This window comes from Macaca mulatta, chromosome 15 (genome assembly GCF_049350105.2).
Source record: "Macaca mulatta isolate MMU2019108-1 chromosome 15, T2T-MMU8v2.0, whole genome shotgun sequence".
Taxonomy (NCBI): domain Eukaryota; kingdom Metazoa; phylum Chordata; class Mammalia; order Primates; family Cercopithecidae; genus Macaca; species Macaca mulatta.
In genome coordinates, this window is record NC_133420.1 from 35,917,061 (window position 1) to 35,938,533 (window position 21,473).

General features: G+C 40.3%; 1 protein-coding gene across 11 annotated transcripts in view; it reads right to left on the reverse strand.

Moving 5' to 3' along the window:
* The window catches only part of MRRF (mitochondrial ribosome recycling factor), a 65,751-nt gene extending 44,279 nt beyond the window's left edge, over nt 1-21,472 (reverse strand). For 3 of the 11 annotated variants that reach the window (XM_015116903.3, XM_028834885.2, XM_001089220.5), the window contains exons 1-3: nt 21,416-21,472; nt 15,298-15,509; nt 153-308 (exon numbers count right to left, since the gene is read on the reverse strand). In XM_015116903.3, coding sequence (XP_014972389.2) covers nt 153-308; nt 15,298-15,481 — 340 coding nt within the window. In that variant the 5' untranslated portion in view covers nt 15,482-15,509; nt 21,416-21,472. Of the gene's footprint in view, nt 1-152; nt 1,625-2,888; nt 3,512-15,297; nt 15,510-20,581; nt 20,906-21,088 lie in introns of those variants that run through there. The other 8 variants (XM_077968069.1, XM_077968068.1, XM_015116905.3 and 5 more) reach the window with 7 other exon arrangements.
* Between the last annotated feature and the right edge of the window lies 1 nt (nt 21,473).

Below are 21,473 nucleotides of genomic sequence, written 5' to 3' on the forward strand. Positions count from 1 at the left end.
GAATCAAACAAGAAAACAGAGGACCAGGAAACTAAAGTAACTGCCCATGGCCACCAGTTAGTAAGTGGTAAAGCTGGGACTAAAACTCAACTCTGCCAAACTCATGCTCTTTCCATTACATCCCTCCCCAGAACACTGGTTCAGTCACTAACCTGGTGAGGTCCTTATATTGAGAGTCTTATTGAAATTATCCTTGAGTGCTTCTATCACAGACTTCATTTCTTCATTCACCTCTTCCAAGTTGATTATATCCTCAACCAAGGCAGCATTAATATTCACTCTGGTTTGGGAGTGTCCTTTCCCTTTGGCTAAAAAGTGAACATTCAGTGAATAAAACAACAGCAGCATAAACAGAGCCAATAAGCAATTGGTGAAGAAGTGCCTCCTATGTACAGGGAAAAATGTCAAGTGTTAGAAAATTATAAAACATTATCACTCCACTAAAAAAGAGCCTATATTAACTGAGTGTCAACTGTGCCAAACACCTTCTCAGATATTAGTGAGGAGACAGACTTTATAATCAGACACCCCAGGTTAAAAGTCTGGTTATAATGCATACTAGCTTTATGACCTTGGGCAAGTTACCTTTCTGAGTATCAAGTTCCCTACCTATAAAAGAATAATAACATCTATATTGCAAGGTTGCTACAAGGATACAAATTAAGTCATTCAAACTCCTAAAAGAACACTATTCACATGGCAGGGAATCCATAACTAAATTAATCTCTTACTTTTCAGAAAAGTAAACAGAAGATGAGAAAACCAAAGCTACTTGCCTAATGTCACAGGTCATGAAATGGAAAAGTCAAGATCTGGTTCCAGATCTGCCTAATTTTAAACCCATGAACTTTCTACTAGCCCATCTCCACAAAATCTAATTAGAGAGGCAGGAAATACATTAATTCATTAAAAAATGAACACTAAGACAAGAATACGCACATATCTGATGGCTGGTACAGAGTACAGACAAAAGGAACAACAGTAGTTTACAGACATTAAACACTACCAATGGTAGAGACAATGGCTTATATTTTAGAAAATCAACAGCATTGGGAGCTGAATATAATTTCATTTTATGTCTAAATCATCATGGTGATTTTTCATATACATTCTATGTGTATACATAGGTAATTTCTGTGAATGATGCAAATATTCTCGCATTTCTTTTATAGGGGATGGGGAAGGAGAAACATAAAATTTTAAATAATATTTACAGTTTATTCATTAAACATTCAACAAACATTTATTGAGATTCATTCAATAAATTCTGTTGAACATCTACAGTGAGCTCAATCCTGCACTATTTGTGTAGCATATTATAACTTGCAATGCAATTTCAAGTACATTCTCCTCCTTGCTATCCAAGATTGCTCTCTGAGGTAGGAAGAATAGAGATTAGTATTGCCCTCATTGCACAGATGAGAAATCTGAGGCACAAGTCATTTGAATGTTTTGCCCAAAGTAAACAACTGGTAAGCAACAGAGTGATTTTTTAAAACATTTATTTGCCCATGTTACCATTATGATTTGAAACCAATGGCTTAGGTTTTTTTTTTTTTTTTTTTTTTCAGAACTGATAGAAGATGTGGGGCTTGGCACGGTGGCTCACGCCTATAATCCAGCACTTTGCGGGGCCGAGGCGGGCGGATCACGAGGTCAGGAGTTCAAGACAAGCCTGACCAACATGGTGAAACCCCATCTTTACTAAAAATACAAAAATTAGCCGGGCGTGGTGGCATGTGCCTGTAATCCCAGCTACTCAGGAGGCTGAGGCAGGAGAATCGCTTGAACTTGGGAGGTAGAGGTTGCAGTGAGCCGAGATCGCACCACTGTACTTCGGCCTGGGCAGCAGATTAAAAAAAAAAAAAAAAAAAAAAGATGTGGATCTTCAGATTGAGAAACACAAGTTTCAAATGGGACAATAAAAGTAAATTCACACCTAGACATGTTGTGACTGCAGAAAACAAAGGACAAAGAGATCTTTATAAAAGCCCAAGAGAAAAGACAAATTATCCATGAAGGATTAAAATTTAGAATACTTTCCAAGAGCAACAACAGAAGCCAGAAACAATGGAAATAATATCTTCAACTTTAAAGTCTTTTTTTTTTTTTTTTTTTTGAGACGGAGTCACGCTCTGTCCCCCAGGCTGGAGCGCAGTGGCGCAATCTCGGCTCACTGCAAGCTCCGCCTCCTGGGTTCACGTCATTCTCCCCCCACCCCCAGCTTCCGGAGTAGGTGGGACTACAGGCGATGGCCACCACACCCGGCTAATTTTTTAGTAGAGAAGGAGTTTCACTGTGTTAGCCAGGATAGTCTCGATCTCCTGACCTCGTGATCCGCCCGCCTAGGCCTCCCAAAGTCCTGTGATTGTAGGTGTGAGCCACCACGCCCAGCCAACTTTAAACTTTTAGAACTAAATATGTACATTAAAAATTTAAATATATGTCTGTCAATATTGGAATGAATAGTAATATTTATGAATGAAATACTATGCAACCATGAGAAAGAATGAACTACACACAAAAATTTAAATGAGTCTCACAAATCTGATGTTGAACACAGAGGCCAGACACAAGAATACAAAACTGTACAGTACAAAGGCCAGATATGAGAATATAAACTGAACAGTAAAAAAACAGAGAAAAATAATTCATGCTACTAGAAGTCAGAATAACAGTTATCTGCAAAGGGTCGAGGGTAGTACTTACTAGAAAGAAGCACAAAGGGGACTTCTGACATGCTAGGAATGTTCTGTTTTTTGATCTGGATGCTGGTACATAAGTAATTTCAGCTTGTGAAATTTATGATAGCTGCACTTTCCTAGAGTGCTTTTTTATTTCCATAAAAAGGTTAAAGAAATCAGTTGGCCGGGCACGGTGGCTCAAGCCTGTAATCCCAGCACTTTGGGAGGCCGAGACGGGCGGATCACAAGGTCAGGAGATCGAGACCAGCCTGGCTAACACGGTGAAACCCCGTCTCTACTAAAAATACAAAAAACTAGCCGGGCGAGGTGGCGGGCGCCTGTAGTCCCAGCTACTCAGGAGGCTGAGGCAGGACAATGGCGTAAACCTGGGAAGCAGAGCTTGTAGTGAGCTGAGATCCGGCCACTGCACTCCAGCCTGGGTGACAGAGCAAGACTCTGTCTCAAAAAAAAAAAAAAAGAAATCAGTTAAGGGTACCCATCAAAACAAGAATTAAAAGTATATCTTCCAAATCAGCAGAATTTAAAAAAGAGAGAGAGAGGAATAGAGAAATTTAATCTAATAGGAAAAGAAGAAAAAATGATTTAAAAAGGTGTATTTCAAAATAGCTAAAAGAACTTAAATGTTCCCAATACATAAAAATGATAAAAGCCTGAGATGCTGGATACCCCATATACGCTAACTTAATCATTTATGCATGTAACAAAATATCACATATACCCCATAAGTATATACAAATACGTATCAATAAAAAATTGTTTAAATATGCATTTAAAAAAAAAAAGAAAAAAGAAAAAAAAGGAAAAAACATATAAGGAAAGTACAAAATAAGGCCGGGCATGGTGGCTCATGCCTGTAATCCTAGCACTTTGGGAGGCCAAGGTGGGAGGATCACCTGAGGCCAGGAGTTCGAGATCAGCCTAGCCAACAAGGTGAAACACCATCTCTACTAAAAATACAAAAAATTAGCTGGGCATGGTGGCACATGCCTGTAGTCTCAGCTACTTGGGAGGCTGAGGCACAAGCATCACCTGCAACTGAGAGGCAGAGGTTGCGGTGGGCCGAGACTGCACCACTGCATTCCAGCCTGGGCGACAGAGTGAGACTGTCTCAAAAAAAAAAGAAAGTACAAAATAAAATAACACAAATATGCAGTGACGACAATAAATATAAATGGATCAAAATGACCAGTTAAAAGTGAGAGATCAGTAAGATTTTTAAAAATCTAGTTGAATATAACACGACAGTTTTAAAAAATTATACAAGATCACAGAAAGTTTGATGGATAGGGATGGAAAAATTCTAAGCCTGGCAAACATTAAGCAAAAGAAGGCTGGTGTAGCCACATTTTCATCTAACAAAAAAGATTTTAAGACAAAATTCACTACTGGAAATCATGAGGACAACTTCAAAATGATAACAGAAAAAATTCACCCCAAAGATATATAACATATCTAAGATTAAATATATCAATTAGATAGCCTCAAAATTAATAGAATTAAAAGAAGAAACTGGCTGGGTGCAGTAGCTTACACTTGTAATCCCAGCACTTTGTGGGGCTGAGGTGGGCAGATTGCTTGATCCCAGCAGTTCAAGACCAGGCTGGGAAACATTGCAAAATCCAGTCCCTACAAAAAATACCAAAATTGCCCAGGCATGGCAGTGTGTGCCTGTAGTCCCAGCTACTTGGGAGGCTGAGGTGGGAGAATCAGTTGAGCCCAGAAGATTGAGGTTGCAGTGGGCTGTGATTATACCACTGCACTCCAGCCTGGGCAAGACCCTGTCTCAAAATAAAAAACAAAAAAGGAGAAAATGATCAATCTACAAGCATACCAGGAGAGTTCAATATACCTTCCTTGATAACTGATAATTGAGCAAATAAAAAAACAGAAAAGTTCATCAACAAAATTAGTCAATTTGATCTAATACAATACACCCAACAATAAGAGAATATACAGTATTCTCAAGCACACTTGGACCTTCTATGAAACAACCATGTTTTACACACAAATCAAATCTCAACAAAGACAAAATAATCTATATCATATAGAATATGTTCTCTCAACAGAGTAGAATTAAGCTAACCCCAAAACAACCATTTGTTTGAACAATTTTAAACACTTCTTAATAAACACTCATGGACTATACAGAAATGCATAATGGAAATGTTTAAATATTGAGAAATGACCATAATAAAAATACTGAATATCAAAAACTCAAGTCAGGCACGATGGCTGACACCTGTGATCCCAGCACTCCGGAAGGCCAAGGCGAGAGGATCACTTGAGCCCAGGAGTTCAAGGTTACAGTGAGCTATGACTGTGCCACTGCACTCCAGCCTAGGCAACAAAGCAAGATCTTGTCTCTAAAATAAATAAGTAAATAACATCATAGGAAGCATTTAAAGTTGTATTTAGACAGAAACTTCTAACCTTAATACTTGAAAAACAAAACAAAACAAAACAGGCTGGGCGTGGTGATTCATGCCTATAATTAAAGCACTTTGGGAGCCAAAGCAAGCGGATCACCCAAGGTCAAAAGTTTGAGACCAGCCTGGCCAACATGGTGAAACCCCATCTCTACTAAAAAAAAGAAAATTTCAAAAATTAGCTGGGCGTGGTGGCGGGTGCCTATAGTCCCAGCTACTCGGAAGGCTGACGCAGGAGAATCGCTTGAACCCAGGAGGACGAGGCTGCAGTGAGCCAAGATCATGCCATTGCACTCCAGCCTGGGTGACAGAGGGAGACTGCAACTCAAAAAACAATAAAAAATAAAAATAAAGAAGAAAGTATTATTCACAGTGGTAAGATATGAAAACAACCAAAGTGTCTGTGGATAGAGAAATAATGTGGGTGCATGTATGTGGGGGTGTGTGTGTATAAAGTGGCATATTATTCAACCTTAAAAAAGGAGAGCTTGCCATTTGCCATGGATGAACCCAGAGGACATTACACTAAGCAAAATAAGCCACACACAGAAAAATACTGCATGATTATACTTGTATGCGGAATCTCGGGGTGGGGGTTTGCTTGTTTGTTTTTCAGACAGGGCCTCACCCAGACTGGAGTGCAGTAGTGGGATCTCAGCTCACTACAGGCCTCAACCTCCCTGGGCTCAGGTGATTCTCTCACTTCAGCATCCTGAATAGCTGGGACTACAGGCGCATGCCACCATGCCTGGCTAATTTTTGTATTTTTTTTCTTTTGTAGAGAAGAGGTTTCACCACATTGCCCAGACTGGTCTCGAACTCCTGGGCTTAAGTGACCCGCCCGCCTCAGCCTCCCAAAGTGCTGGAATTATGAGCGTGAGCGACCATGCCTAACCACAGGTGGAATCTACAAAAAAGCTGAATACACACAGAGAATAAAATAATACTTACCAGGGATCGGCAGGGTGGGGTGGTGGTGGTGGTGAGCAAATGGAGAGATATAAGTCAAAGGATACAAAGTAGTAGATATGTAGGATGAACAAGTCTGGAGATCTAATGTACAGTATGAGGACTATAGTTAGAAATATTGTATTATACTCTGGAGTTTTTGCTAAGACAGATTTTATGTGCTTTTGCAAAGAAAAAAGGGAGTAACTATGTAAGATAATGGGTATGTTAACTTGCATGTAAGTAACCATATCACTGTATGTATATGAAAGCATCGTGTTTATAATAGAATTTTTCAAAGAAAAAAAGAAAACAGGAAAGGCTAAAAATTAATGAACTAATTGTCCAACTCAGAGGATGGAAAGAGAACAAGTACATAGGAGAAAGTAAATAACAAAGAACGGAAATCATAAAATCGCAAAAAAGAGAGATCAAAAAATTAAAGACTCTTAAAATGTTTATAACTACTGTCAAGAACAATTAAGAAGAAAGTAGATGCAGATAAATAATATTAAGAAAGAAAAAATGGACATGATTATAAAAACAGTATAAATCTTAATGAGAAAAATCTAAGTAGTCTCATAATCATTAAAGAAACCAATTCTAGGATTTAAAGTCTACCTACACACACACACACACACACACAAACGCACGCACACACACACACAAATACCAGATCCGTATTACTTTACAGGCAAGTTCTATCAAACACACAAGGAACTGATAATCCTGGTTTTTTACAGACCATCCCATTAGGAAAAAGAGATGCATTCCCCAACTTATACCATGAGGCTCAGATATTCTTAATACAAAAGCCAGAGAAGGATAATACTAGAAAACTATGCTCATGAAAACTAGAAAGTTACATTACGGCTAATGTCACATACCAATATAATCTAAAAAAATCCTAAATTAATACTAGCAAGCCAAATCCAACAATGTATAACACAGATTATGTATCAAGAACAAGTAGGGCTCATACCAAGAATGCAAAAGTGGTTTAACATCATAAAAACCTACTGATATTGAGTCACATTAATAGATTAACAGAGAAAAATATGATTATCTCAGTAAATGCAGTAAGAACATTTGATTAAAGTTTAATATCCATATGAAACAAACTCCTAGCAAAATAGGGATAAAAGATATTTGCTTAAAAGAGAATACCAACAGCAAAGCAAACATAATGTTTTTCTGTTTAAAAATTTTTTAATTTTTGTGGGTACATAGTATACATATTTATGGGTTACATGAGATACTTTGATATATGCATGCAATAATAATCACATCATAGAAAATAGAATATCCATCCCCTCAAGTATTTATCCTTTGTGTAACAGACAATTCAATTATACGCTTTTAGTTAATTTTAAATGTACAATTAAATTATCACTGACTTTATTCACCCTGTTGTGCTATTAATTACTAGGTCTTCTTCATTTTTTTTTTTTTTTTTTTTTTTTTTGAGACGGAGTCTCGCTCTGTCGCCCAGGCTGGAGTGCAGTGGCCGGATCTCAGCTCACTGCAAGCTCCGCCTCCCGGGTTCGGGCCATTCTCCTGTCTCAGCCTCCTGAGTAGCTGGGACTACAGGCGCCCGCCACCTCGCCCGGCTAGTTTTTTGTATTTTTTAGTAGAGACGGGGTTTCACCGTGTTAGCCAGGATGGTCTCGATCTCCTGACCTAGTGATCCGCCCGTCTCGGCCTCCCAAAGTGCTGGGATTACAGGCTTGAGCCACCGCGCCCGGCCCATTCTTTCTAACTGTATATAATTTTTGTATCCGTTAACAACCCCCAACTCCTTCCCACCCCTCCACTACCATTCCCAGCCTCTGATAACCATCCTTCTACTCTCTATCTCCGTGAGTTCAAATGTTTTGATTTTTAGATCCACAGAATTGTTTTGATTATTAGCTCTCACTTAGAGAACAAGTAAAGTTTGTCTTTCTGTGCCTCATTTCACTTAACGGAATGACCTCCAGTTCCATCCATGTTGTTGCAAATGACAGGATCTCATTCTTTTTTTATGGTTACATAGTATGCCATTATGTATATGTACCACATTTTCTTTATCCAGTCATCTGTTGATGGAAACTTAGGTTACTTCCAAATCTTGGCTATTCTGAACAGTGCTGCAACAAACACGAGAATACAGATATTTCTTCAGTATACTGATTTCCTTTCTTTTGGGTATATACCCAGCAGTAAGATTGCTGGATCATATAGTAGCTCTATTCTTAGTTTTTTGAGGAACCTCCAAACTGTTCTCCACAGTGGTTGTACTAATTTACATTTCCAACAACAGTGTACATGGGTTTCCTTTTCTCCACATCTCGCCAGTATTTGTTATTGACTGACTTTTGGATAAAAGTCATTTTAACTGGGGTGAGATGATATCTCATTATAGTTGTGATTTGCATTTCTCTGATGATCAATGATGCCAGGCACCTTTTTATGTGTGTGTTTGCCATTTGTATGTCTTATTTCGAGAAATGTCTATTCAAATATTTTGCCCATTTTTAAATCAGATTATTAGATTTTTTTTCCTAGAGTTGTTTGAGCTCCTTACATATACAGTGTGGTTATTAATCCTTTATCAGATGAGTAGTTTGTAAATATTCTCTCCCATTCTGTGGGTTGTTTTTTCACTTTGTTGATTTTTTCCTTTGCTGTGCAGAAGCTTTTTAACTTGATGTGATCTCACTTGTTAAAAAGATCTCTCACTTGATGAGATCTCAAACAAAAAATCTCCATTTTTGCTTTGGTTGCGTGTGCTTGTGCGGTACTACTCAAGAAATCCTTGCCCACTACAATGTACTGGAGAGTTTCCCCAATGGTTTCCTGTAATAGTTTGATAGTTTGAGGTCTTAGATTTAAGTCTTTAATCCATTTTGATTTTTGTATATGACGAGAGACAGAAATCAAGTTTCATTCTTCTGCATATGGATATCCAGTTTTCTCAGCAACATTTATTGAAGAGATTGTCCTTTCCCCAATGTATGTTCTTGGCACCTTTGTCAAAAAAAGAGTTCACTGTAGGTGTATGAATTTGTTTATGGGTTCTCTATTCAGTTCCACTGGTTTTTGATGTGGTTCGGCTGTGTCCTCACCCAAATCTCATCTTGAATTGTAGTTTCCATAATTCCACGTGTCGTAGGAGGGACCAGGTAGAGATAATTGAATCATGGGGTGGTTTCCCCCATCCTGTTCTTGTGACAGTGAGTTCTCAAGAGATCTGATGGTTTTATAAGCAGCTTCCGCCTTCGCTGGGCACTCATTCTCTCTCGCCCTCATGTGAATAGGTGCCTTCCACCATGATTGTAAGTTTCCTGAGGCCTCACCAGCCATGCAGAACTGTGAGTCAATTAAACTTCTTTCCTTTCTAAATTACTCGGTCTCAGGTACGTTTTTATTAGCAGTGTTTGAGAACAAACTAATACAGTAAATACTAACACACTACTGGAAGAGTGGTGTGCTGCTGTAAGGATACCTGAAAATGTGGAAGCAACTTTGGAACTGGGTAACACGCAGAGGCTAGAACAGTTCAGAGGACTCAGAAGAAGACAGGAAAATGTGGGAAAGCTTGGAACTTCCTAGAGACTTGGAGGGCTCAGAAGACAGGAAGATGTGGGAAAGTTAGGAACTTCCTAGAGACTTGTTGAATGGCTTTGATCAAAATGCTGACAGTGATATAAACGATGAAGTACAGGCTGAGGTAGTCTCAGATGAAGATAAGGAATTTGTTGGGAACTGGAGCAAAGGTGACTCTTGTTGTGCTTTAGCAAAGAGACTGGTGGGTTTTTGCCCATGTCCTAGAGATCTGTGGAACTTTGAACTTGAGAGAGATGATTTGGAGTATCTGGCAGAATAAATTTCTAAGCGACAAAGCATTCAAGAGGAAGGAGAGCATAAAAGTTTGAAAAATTTGGCCAGGCACGCTGGCTTACCCCTATAATTCCAGCACTTTGGGAGGCTGAAGTGGATGGATCACGAGGTCAGGAGATCAAGACCATCCTGACCAACATGGTGAAATCCCATCTTGACTAAAAATACAAAAATTAGCTGGGTGTGGTGGCACATGCCTGTAATCCCAACCATTCAGGAGGCTGGGGCAGGAGAATCACTTGAACCAGGAAGTCGGAGGTTGCAGTGAGCTGAGATCATGCCACTGCACTCCAGCTTGGCAACAGAATGAGACTGCGTCTCAAAAAAAAAAATAAAAGTTGGAAAAATTGCAGCCTGACAATGCAAAAGAAAAGAAAAACCCATTTTTTAGAGATAAATTCAAGCCGCCTGCAGAAATCTGCATAATTTAACAAGGAGCTGAATGTTAATCACCAAGACAATGGGGGCAAATGTTATGTCAGACACCTTCTACCAGTCCCTTCAATCACAGGCCTGGAGGCCTAGGAGGGAAAAATGGTTTCTTGGGCCAGGTGCAGGGCCCCCCACTGCTGTGTACAGCCTTGGGACTGCATGCCAGCTGCTCCAGCCACGGCTAAAAGGGGCCAAGGTACAGTTCAGGACATTGCTTCAGAGGGTACAAGCCCCCCAGCCTTGGCAGCTTCCACATGGTGTTGGTCCTGCAGGTGCGCAAAAGACAAGAATCAAAGTTTGGGAACCTCCGCCTAGATTTCAGAGGATGTATGGAAACACCTGCATGTCTGGGCAGAAGTCTGCTGCATGGAGAACATCTGCTAAGGCAGTGCAGAAGAGAAATGTGAGGTTGGAACCCCCACACAGAGTCCCCACTGGGGCACTGCCTAGTGGAGCTGTGAGAAGAGGGCAACCATCCTCCAACCCAGAACTTGATAGGTCTATCAACAGCTTGCACTGTGTGCCAGGAAAAGCCGTAGACACTCATTGCTAGCCTGTGAAAGCAGCCAGGAGGGGCACTGTAGCCTACAAAGTCGCAGGGGCAGAGCTGCCCAAGGCCATGGGAGCCCACCTCTTGCACCAGCATGACCTGGATGTGAGACATGGAGTCAAAGAAGATCATTTTGGAACTTTAAGGTTTAATGACTGCCCTACTGGATTTTAGACTTGCATGGAGCCTGTAGCCCCTTTGTTTTGGCCAATGTCTCCCATTTGGAATGGTTGTATTTACCCAATGTCTATACCCCCATTGTTGCTAGGATGTAACTAACTTGTTTTTGATTTTACTGGTTAGGTAGAAGGGATTTGCCTTGTCTCATATGAGACTATGGACTTTAACTTTTGAGTTAATGCTGGAATGAGTTAAGACTTTGGGAGACTGCTGGAAGGGCATGATCATGTTTTGAATTATAAGGACACGAGATTTGGGAGGGGCCAGGGGTGGAATGATATGGTTTGGCTGTGTCCCCACCCAAATCTCATCCTGAATTATAGTTCCCCACCTCTCATGGGGGAGGTGGAGATAAGTGAATCATGAGGGCGGTTTTCCCCATCCTGTTTTTTTGATAGTGAGTTAGTTCTCAAGAGATCTGATGGTTTTATAAGGGGCTAATCCCTTCAGTGGGCACTTATTCTCTCTCCTGCCCCCCTGAAGAGGTGCCTTCTGCCATGATTGTAAGTTCCTGAGGCCTCCCCAGCCATGCAGAACTGCAAGTCAATTAAACTTCTTTCCTTTTTATTTTTTTAATTTTTTTTTTCTTTTTTTTTGTGAGAGTCTTGCTTTGTCACTCAGGCTGGAGTGCAGTGGCACAATCTTAGCTCAATGCAACCTCCGCCTCCTGGGTTCAAGCAATTCTCCTGCCTCAGCCTCCCAAGTAGCTGGGATGACAGGCATGCGCCACCATGCCCAGCTAACTTTTGTATTTTTAGTAGAGACAGGGTTTTGCCACATTAGCCAGGCTGGTCTCAAACTCCTGACCTCAAGTGATCCACCCACCTTGACCTACCAAAGTGCTGGGATTACAGACATGAGCCACCGTGCCTGGCCTAAACCTTTTTCCTTTATAAATTACCCAGTCTCGGGTATTTCTTCATAGCAGCGTGAGAATGGACTAACACGGTCTACGTATCTGTTTTTATGCCCATATCATGCTGCTTTGGTTACTATAGCTCTGTGGTATAATTTGAAGTCAGGTAATATGATTTCTCCACAAACATAATTCTTAACATTAACATATAAGAAGTATTTCCTATAAAGTCAGGAATAAAACAAAGATGCCTATTATCACCAGTCACATTTATTCAAATTATACTAAAGTTCCTAGCCAATCCAATGAAAGTGGGGGGGAGAGAAGGGAGGACAACAGGACAGGAGGGGAGAAGAATGGAAAGGGACATATGTGCAACACAACACATGTACAAGAATGCTTATACTAGCATTTTTTTTTTTTTTAGCTCAAAACTGGAAGCAACCCAAAAGTCTGTCAACTGTGGAATGGATATTAAATTGCGGTATATACTTTCAGTAGAATATCATTAAAAAAATAAAAATGCACAAACAACCATTATGTGCACAACATAGACATATGTCACAAATAGATTACTACCAATAGAAGTCAGACACAAAATCCATACTGACTTAACAAAGGACAAAACTAATCTGTGGTGTTAAAGTCAATATAGTGGGTTATGTATCCTTACAGTGGGAGAGTAACAACTTAAAGGGACATGTGGTAAGTTTCCAAAATACAAGTGACAATCTATTTATTGATTTGGGTGATGACTACATGATTGTTTTCACTTTGCGAAAATTCACTGAAGCACAAACTTATGATTTATGTACACATTTTTCTTTATATATAACTCAAAACACTAACATATATAAAAGTGACCAAAAAAAAAAAAAAAGATAGGATTCCCCCAGCAATAAACCTGATTAAAGAACTACACAAGATTTTTTTTTGTTTTTTGTTTTTTTTTGAGACAGGGTCTCATTCTGTCCCCCAAGCTGGAGTGGCAGCAGCATGATCATGGCTCACTGCAGCCTTGACCTACTGGGCTCAAGCAATGCTCCCATTTCAGCCTCCCGAGTAGCTGGGACCACAGGGATGCACCACCACATCTGGCTAATTTTTGTAGAGACAGGGTTTCCCCATGCTGCCCAGGCTGGTCGGAACTCCTGAGCTCAAGTAATCCAACCCCCTTGGCCTCCCAAAGTGCTGGGATTATAGGTGTGGGCCACCACTCCTAGCCTTGTGCAAGATCTGTCTGGAGAAAACTTGACACTATGATCATAAATTTCATATAGAAGAGGAGAAAGTCAAGAAGAAAAAGCATATGTGTGGTGAGGGGAAAGATTTGTATCACTAAATTGAACTTTATGACAGTAAGTCAGGCAGTATGAAATTTATTGCAGGGAGAGATAAGCAGTTCAATGAAATCAAGAGCTCAGAAACAATACCATATATATAAAGAAACTCACACAACGGGGGGACATTACAAATCTGGGAGTAAAGAGTAGGCTAATCAATAAATGATTTTGATACAACTTGTTATCCATCTGAAAAGGAAACTTCAAAAATTACCTCACATTATATTCAGAAATAAATTACCTTGCAACAGAGGGGTATTTCTTAAAGAAGACACAATTAATAAAGGACTGAAAAATATGACATTAAAACCCATTTCAACAAAAACATCATAAACAAAGTAAAAAGCAAAGAAGATACTTGTAACACATATTATTGACAAAGAATGAACATCCCTAATATAAAAGAAAGAATCGAATAAATCTAAAAGAAAAAGTCAAACAACCAACTTCTGCAGCCTCTAACGCCTCACCTCAAGCGATCCTTCCACCGCAGCCTCCTGAGTAGCTGGGACTACAGGTACAGGCCACCAGGCCCAGCTTTTTTTTTTTTTTTTTTTTTTAAGAGGCAAGGTCTCATTATGTTGCCCAGACTAATCTCAAACTCCTGGCCTCAAGCAATTCCCACGCCTCAGCCTCCTGAGTAGCTGGGATTACAGGTGTGAGCCACAGCACTTAGTTTAACCAACTTTTATAGAGGCAAGCAAAGAAGACAAAACTGAATAGCCCACAAAATATGAAAAAATGCTGCTTATGCACTGTAGTCACTGTCTAGTGTACTAGAAGACTGCAATACTGTAGGCATCAAGAACTAAAGTTTCTGGTTCTGCCATTAATTATATAGGACCATGGGCAAATTTCTCACTAATTATCTCAGTTTCTTCGTTTATAAAATGGTGAGATCTGGATTAACTAGATAATTATAAGGATTTCTTCAATGGAAAATTACTTCTTCAATGGATAATTATAAGGATAAAATTAGTAAATGTATGGAAACTTTAAAAAATATAATGTAACATCCAGATCAAAGGTTATTACTATTAACAGAATATAAGTCTTCTAAGCATTACCGTTCTTTCAGCAATTTGTTAATTTTCCTATTACAGAAAGGGGAAGATCTGCATGAAATCAGAAAAGAAGAGTCAGTGGGAAAATATTCAGCAGCATATATCTAGCGCCATTCTTGGGGGAGGACTCCCTAATCCGCAACTGCAAATTGCTGGTGTGACTGACAATTTTCTATCACTCATTCTTTCATTCAACAAAATTTGTCAAAAATACTATATCCAGGCCCTGTTAGGTGTTAAATAAGAACAATATAGAACCTACCTTCATCAGGTCCAGCATAGAAGGCAGAAAAATGATAATCAATCTTACATTTAATTAATTAATCACTGCTGTTTTAAGTGCATCAAAGGTAAAATAACAGAATGCACGAGTGCAGTTAACAGGGGACTTGACCTAGTCTTAGAGGTCAGGGAAGGCTTCCCAGAGGAAGTAGCATTTAAGCTGAGACCTGCAGTACATCAAAGTCTCATTCTTGGATGACACAAGCCATTAAGATCATCCATCTAAATCCATGACTCTAATACCCACTTCACCCAACAACCTTCTGGTCTTAATTATACTTCCAACATGTATCTTCCTATATGGAGACAATATATTGATCCCTGCTACAAGCATTCTGGCTCGCTTGGCACTTATACCTCTAACTCTAAATCTAAAAGAAAGAAATTAGGCATTTTCTGAGCTACTAAGAAAACAAATGAGGCAGCATGGTAATAAGAAAACAGGCACTGGGTTGTAACACCATCTCTGCCACTGTAACCTTTTAAGTTAATCAAATGAAATAGCTGAGGCCCCTTTCCTCATGTTAGCAAGGGGAGAAATTCAGTACATCTGAGATACCTGCCAGCTATAATTCAAGGGCCAAATTTAAGAAAGGGGCGAAGTAGGAGAGAACATCACATGTCTCTACCTTTGGCTTTCTTGGTAGCGAAATGGCGGACTGGCACAGCTGAATAGGCCACGTACTGCCTATGGCCATGCTGTCTTTCATGCACTGTCTTCAGTGTAACTTCTGAAACTGGTTTGATAGAGGCTGCAAGATAATTGCGAAAGGCAGGGTGGAACATGCGGAAGCACTTTAATCCCAAGGCCATGACTGAAGACGATCCTTGGAAACATCCACTAAAAAGAATAAGACAAAAAGCAGATCTAAGTAAAAGAGACCGTATTGCAACTTCAGATAATTCGTACTAATTATCAAGCAATTCCTATAAACTGAGCTAAGTACTAGACAATTTAAATACATTATCTCTAATCCTTTTCCCAACTGCCCTAGAAGAAAGTATTATTTGCCTCATTTTACAGAATGAAGAAACTAAGGCTTACAGAGATTTAAGTAACTTCCCCACTTTGGACTCCAAACCCCAAGTTCTTTCCACTGCACCAAAATGCCAATTAAGCAAATATGCAGCAGACTAAAATTTTAATGATTCTAATTAAACCCTTATATGAGAAAAGCACAAAATCTTGATAAAGTTTAAAGAGAGAAGGCAGAGCACTAGAAGAGGACTTTAAATAAGAAAACCATCTCAACAGGCATAAAATGACTGGAAAAATTCACACGACAGCATTTAATTAAAATTTTCTTTGGTTCCTTACGCACTGATTACCAATTAGGATGCCCTTTAATGTGAGTCTAAAGCATGATTGAGGTTTGAGGTCTTCCATGGTATAAAACTAGAGCTCTGGAAAATGCCACTCTCTACTGTGTTAACACAAGTTACGCATTCTACATCTGAGGTCTTTGACCATGGAAAGATGCCATTGCCTACAACTACCTCAGGATATAACACAGCCCTAGCTAACTGACAAATATATCATTAATAGCTTCTGCCAGTAATGTTGCTATGGCTCAGCTAAAAATTAAGAACAATTAGTATCAAATACCTGGAAGCTGCTTCCTTTGAGTAACAGTCCCACATCTTATGTTTTTTAAAAAATCCCATCCTAAAATTTTGATCCAACATAATGGAATGAATAACATGGGCTTTGCTGTCAGGAAGACCTGGAAGCCAATCCTAGCTCCATTACTGACTAAATACTCCTGAATATTTCTAATCGTTGATTTCTTCAACTGTAAAATGGGAATAATTGTACTCATTTCTTAGGGTTGGGAATAATTAATGAGGTTATGCAAGTAAAGCCCTTGACACAGTACCTAGCAAACAGCAGAAGCCCCCCAAAATAATACCTGTTGAAAGCTATCACCTTTTCTTTCAAACTTTTTAAAAAATATTATCTTTATTATCTTTTGAGACCGAGTCTCACTCTGTTGCCCAGGATGGAGTGCAGTGGCGCAATCTTGGCTCCCAGCAACCTCCACCTCCCGGGTTCAAGCAATTCTCATGCCTCAGCCTCCCAAGTAGCTGGGATTACAGGCACACACCACCATGCCCAGCTAATTTTTTTGTATTTTTAGTAGAGACGGGGTTTCACCATGTTACCCAGGCTGGTCGTGAACTCCTGAGCTCAGGAAATCCACCCGCCTTGGCCTCCCAAAGTGCTAGGATTACAGGCGTGAGCCACTATGCCGGGTCTCAAAAACTATTATGTCAGGGTCAGACACAATAAAGAAACCTTGTATGTTAATAATGATGTACAAAATAGCCTACAATTAGACCTGGATGTAAATTTCAACTTTAGGCAATTTACTCTTCTGAGCATCACTTTCCTCATCAATGATAAAAATAACTTTGAACTTAAAATAAAATGAAATAATGAATACATGTAAACAACTAACATAGTGCCAGGAATATAGCAGCTTAATAAATGATGGCTATTATTTTTAAAGCAAATGAGTAGCACAAAGACAAATAACTTCTCTTGATGGAATTTTTAATAGTAAGGGATACTAGAAGTTAGTGATCAGTGTATGAAGTCTATAAAAACAGATTTGATGAAAAAAGGAATATTTTTCTTCTTTATTAGTATCAATAGCTACTATTAATTGAGGTCAAGTTTGGACTGTTTGCTTTACCCATATTATTTCATTTAATTCTCTCAATAATGCCACAAAGAACATATAATAATCCCCATTTTACAGACGTTGAAACTGAGGTTCAGAGAGATTAAGTCACTGTCCAAGGACATGGAGCTAATAGCCAAGCTCTATTTTAGCAGAACTGTTCACAGAGGTTTGGCTCAGAGTGAAGTTTCTATATCTAGGTTTTTCCCTAATAAAACCAATGCCTAATTCATACTTACAACCAAATATGGCTGTAGAATAATGAGTAGTTTTTTATTTCAGTCTACAGGATCTCAATCTGGCTGCTCCATTTAAGATAGGTTTCCTGGTGTTCCTGTTGCAGGTCATAATACCAACTCACAAAGCAACAGGAAATCAAAATGGGTTAGAAATAAACAACCTTTGACAGAAAACGCAGCACCCAAAAGCAGACCCAGTACACGTGAACCGGAAGACAACTCTATAAATAAACCACATTGCTGAAACGCGTAAGGCGTAGATTTTAATTGCGCAGAAGTCAGAAAATTTCAAAGTGGAAGTTCAATAAAGGCAGTCCTTTAGGTCCTTTACCTTAAGGGTGTACAAATTAACATTCTGTTCAGCACAGATAAAAGAATTAAAGTTGAAGAAAAATTTGTTGAGATCCCAAGTATTCGCCAACAAAATTAAGCTATACATAGAAGCAATGTGGGGAAGTGTCTGAGCTTTGGACGCAGTCTGGAACTGGAATCTCAATTCCTCCACTTACTAGCTGTGTGACCTTGGGGAGGTCATTTAGCCTCTCTGAGCTACAGCTTCCACATCATCATCATAGTGATATTAATGAGGCTTTAAAAAGATAACAATAATGACAACAATACCTAACATTTATATAACAATGACTACGTGACAGAAACTATTCTAAGTGGCTTACACACGTTAACTCATTTGAGCCTCATGATAACCCTGAAGTACTATGATTATTCCCACTTTACAGATAAGAAAACAGAAGCAAAAATCTGCCTAAGATTTGAATTCAGGCAATCCAGCTTCAGAGTCTATGTTGTTAACTGCTATACTATGCATATAAAACACTCAGCATGGCTGGGAACAGTGGTGGGTGCCCATAGTCCGAGTTATTTGGGATGCTAAGGAAGATCACTTGAGACCAGGAGTCCAAGGCCAGCCTTGGCAACATAGTGAGACCTAATCCCTTAAAAACAGCAACAAGCCGGGCGCGGTGGCTCACACCTGTAATCCCAGCACTTTGGGAGGCCGAGGTGGGCAGATCACGAGGTCAGGGGATCAAGACCATCCTGGCTGACACAGTGAAACCCCGTCTCTACTAAAAATACAAAAAAAAAAAAAAAAAAATTAGCCAGGCATGGTGACGGGTGCCTGTAGTCCCAGCTACTTGGGGGGCTGAGGCAGGAGAATGGCGTGAACCCGGGAGGTGGAGCTTGCAGTGAGCCGAGACCGTGCCACTGCACTCCAGCCTGGGTGACAGAGCGAGACTCCGTCTGAGAAAACAAAAAACAAACAAAAAACACCAGCAACAAAACACATACACACAGTACAATGCCTGGCATCCGGTAGGTACACAATAAATTGTAGCTATTATAACAGCATTCCGACTATTAATTTTTTTTTTTTTTTTTTTGAGACAGAGTCTCGCGCTCTGTCACCCAGGCTGGAGAGCAGTGGTGCGATCTCTGCTCACTGCAACCTATGCCTTGCGGGTTCAGGCAATTCTCCTGCCTCAACCTCCTGAGTAGGTAGGACTACAGGCACCCGCCACCACGTCCAGTTAACTTTTGTATTTTTTAAGTAGAGATGCGGTTTCACCTTGTTGGCCAGGATGCTCTCGAACTTCCAACCTCAGGTGATCTGCCCGCCTCGGCCTCTAAAAGTGCTGGGATTATAGGCATGAGTCACCACGCCTGGCCTGAATTTTTTTTTTTTTTTTTTTTTTTTTTTTGAGACACAGTCTCACTCTGTCGCCCAGGCTGGAGTGCAGTGGTGTGATCTCGGCTCACTGCCACCTCTGCCTCCAGGGTTCAAGCGATTCTCCTGACTCAGCCTCCCAAGCAGCTGGGATTACAGCCGCCTGCCGCGACACCCAGCTAATTTTTGTATTTTTAGTGGAGACGGGGATTCACCATGTTAGCCAGGATGGTCTCGATCCCCTGACCTCGTGACCCACCTGCCTGGGCCTCCCAATGTGCTGAGATTACAGACTGAAACATTTCTGTTAACTACTTGAAGCACACATTCTTTTTCCAAAGTTGAGGATCTCAAAAGATTTCCCTGTTCTTCACAGAAGGTTCATTTTAATTTTGGCTAGATGACCAACCCAAAGTCGTGGCTTATCCAGTCCCAGCAACTCCTTTCAATCCAGCTGTATACTAGCTTATAACATAAGCACTTTTATGAGTGTGCATATACACAAGCCCTTGTATATAAAATACTTTCACATGTATCATCTTATTTGGTTCTCATAATAACTAAACAGTGTTAATCACCACCAGTATTTTACAAAATAAGAAAAGTGATCTTTCACTTCTCCAGCGCTCCCCCTGCTCCAGAGTCTTCAAACATGCCATTGAATCTCCTTGACGATCTTCCCTCACTTCTTTAACTGTTTGTCTCCGCTTTTATTTCAGATTTCAGCTTAACCATCACTTCCTCAGAGGACGGCTTCCTTGGCCATCTCCTACAGCCCAACTAGGTCAAGTGTCCTGTAGTCTGCTTTCACAACACCCTTAACTTCATCATAGCACTTAATTTTTAACCAAAAGCCAGTATTTATGTAATTACTTGATTAATTCCCTCCATATGACTATAAGCACTACAAGGACTAATCTATGATTTTCTTGTTCACTGCTGTATCCCCAGTACCTAGTACATTGCCAGAACACAGAAGACACTGTGAATGTGATGAATACATCAGTGAAAGTCCAGAAAGATTAATTCCTTGTCTAGGGTCAACCAGAATAGGATTGGAATCTACCCTTACTATGGTAGGTTCTGGGCTTCCCAGCGTTGCCTTCACTGTCTCTTGGTTTGCCATACTTTTGCTTAGAGATAGTAGAGCATGTTCTTCTCTAAATGCAGTGCCAGGTAAAGAAAGGTACTTGTAGTACCTGACTATACACAGAATCATCATGCACCTGGCACGGCCAAAGAATGAGACAGGTGCAGAAAGGGCTTTTGCCTAAGAGTTAAGACATCTGGATTCCAATATGCCTACCTTATCACTCCCTGCCATCTGTCATTTAGATTCATAATCACACGTATTCAAAAAGCATTTGCGGCAGCTCTACCAGTGACTTGTGACTTGTACCAAGTGATTTCTCCTAGATTTTGTTTCAACCATAAAATGAAGGGGTCAGATCAGGTTTTCATTCTTTCCAACTATAAAGCTTTCCAAAATTGGGGGAAATGCAATAGTGTGGTTTGAAACAAAAAAAGGCACTAAACTTAGAGAAAACTCTGAAAGAAGTCTTGGTTCCAGCACTTCCTAGACACGTGACCTTAAATCGGTCAAACTCTCAGGACCTCCGTCTCATCTGTAAAACGTAAATAACCATACTATTAGTCAGGGTTATGTAAATGGAGAAGGGCTACTGAAATGACAGTTGCTTTGCCACTGGGTGGCACAGAGTAGTAGTTAAAAGTTCAGGCTTAAGAGTCGGATAGACCTAGGTCTGAATTTAAGCGCCCTCACTTTCTGACCGCGTGACCCTGGTAAAATTACCTATTTGAGCTTCCGTTTCGGGAGGTAATAATATCTACTCCTACGGGATTGTTCTGAACCTCAAACGTTCCCGTCAAGTGTGAGGCTACTCTTTAGTAAGTTCCTCCGGCAGCCCCTAAATTCCTAGCGGGTAAAAGGAACCCCGCCCCCACCCCATGAGACTCGCTCCAATGCTACAGGTCCCGCCCTCAACCTTAAAGGTCAAGCTGGACTCGAACGGGTCGGGCACGGTAGTCTGGTCCCCTGAGGTCCCCCAGAGGTCCCTGAGTAAGGGTCTCTGGCACTCAGACCACACGCGCACCTCGAGGCCCTGTCAAGGACACTCACCAGCTATCGCCCAGGTTACTAAGGAAAGACTCGTGCGACGGCGGCGACCGCAGCTGCG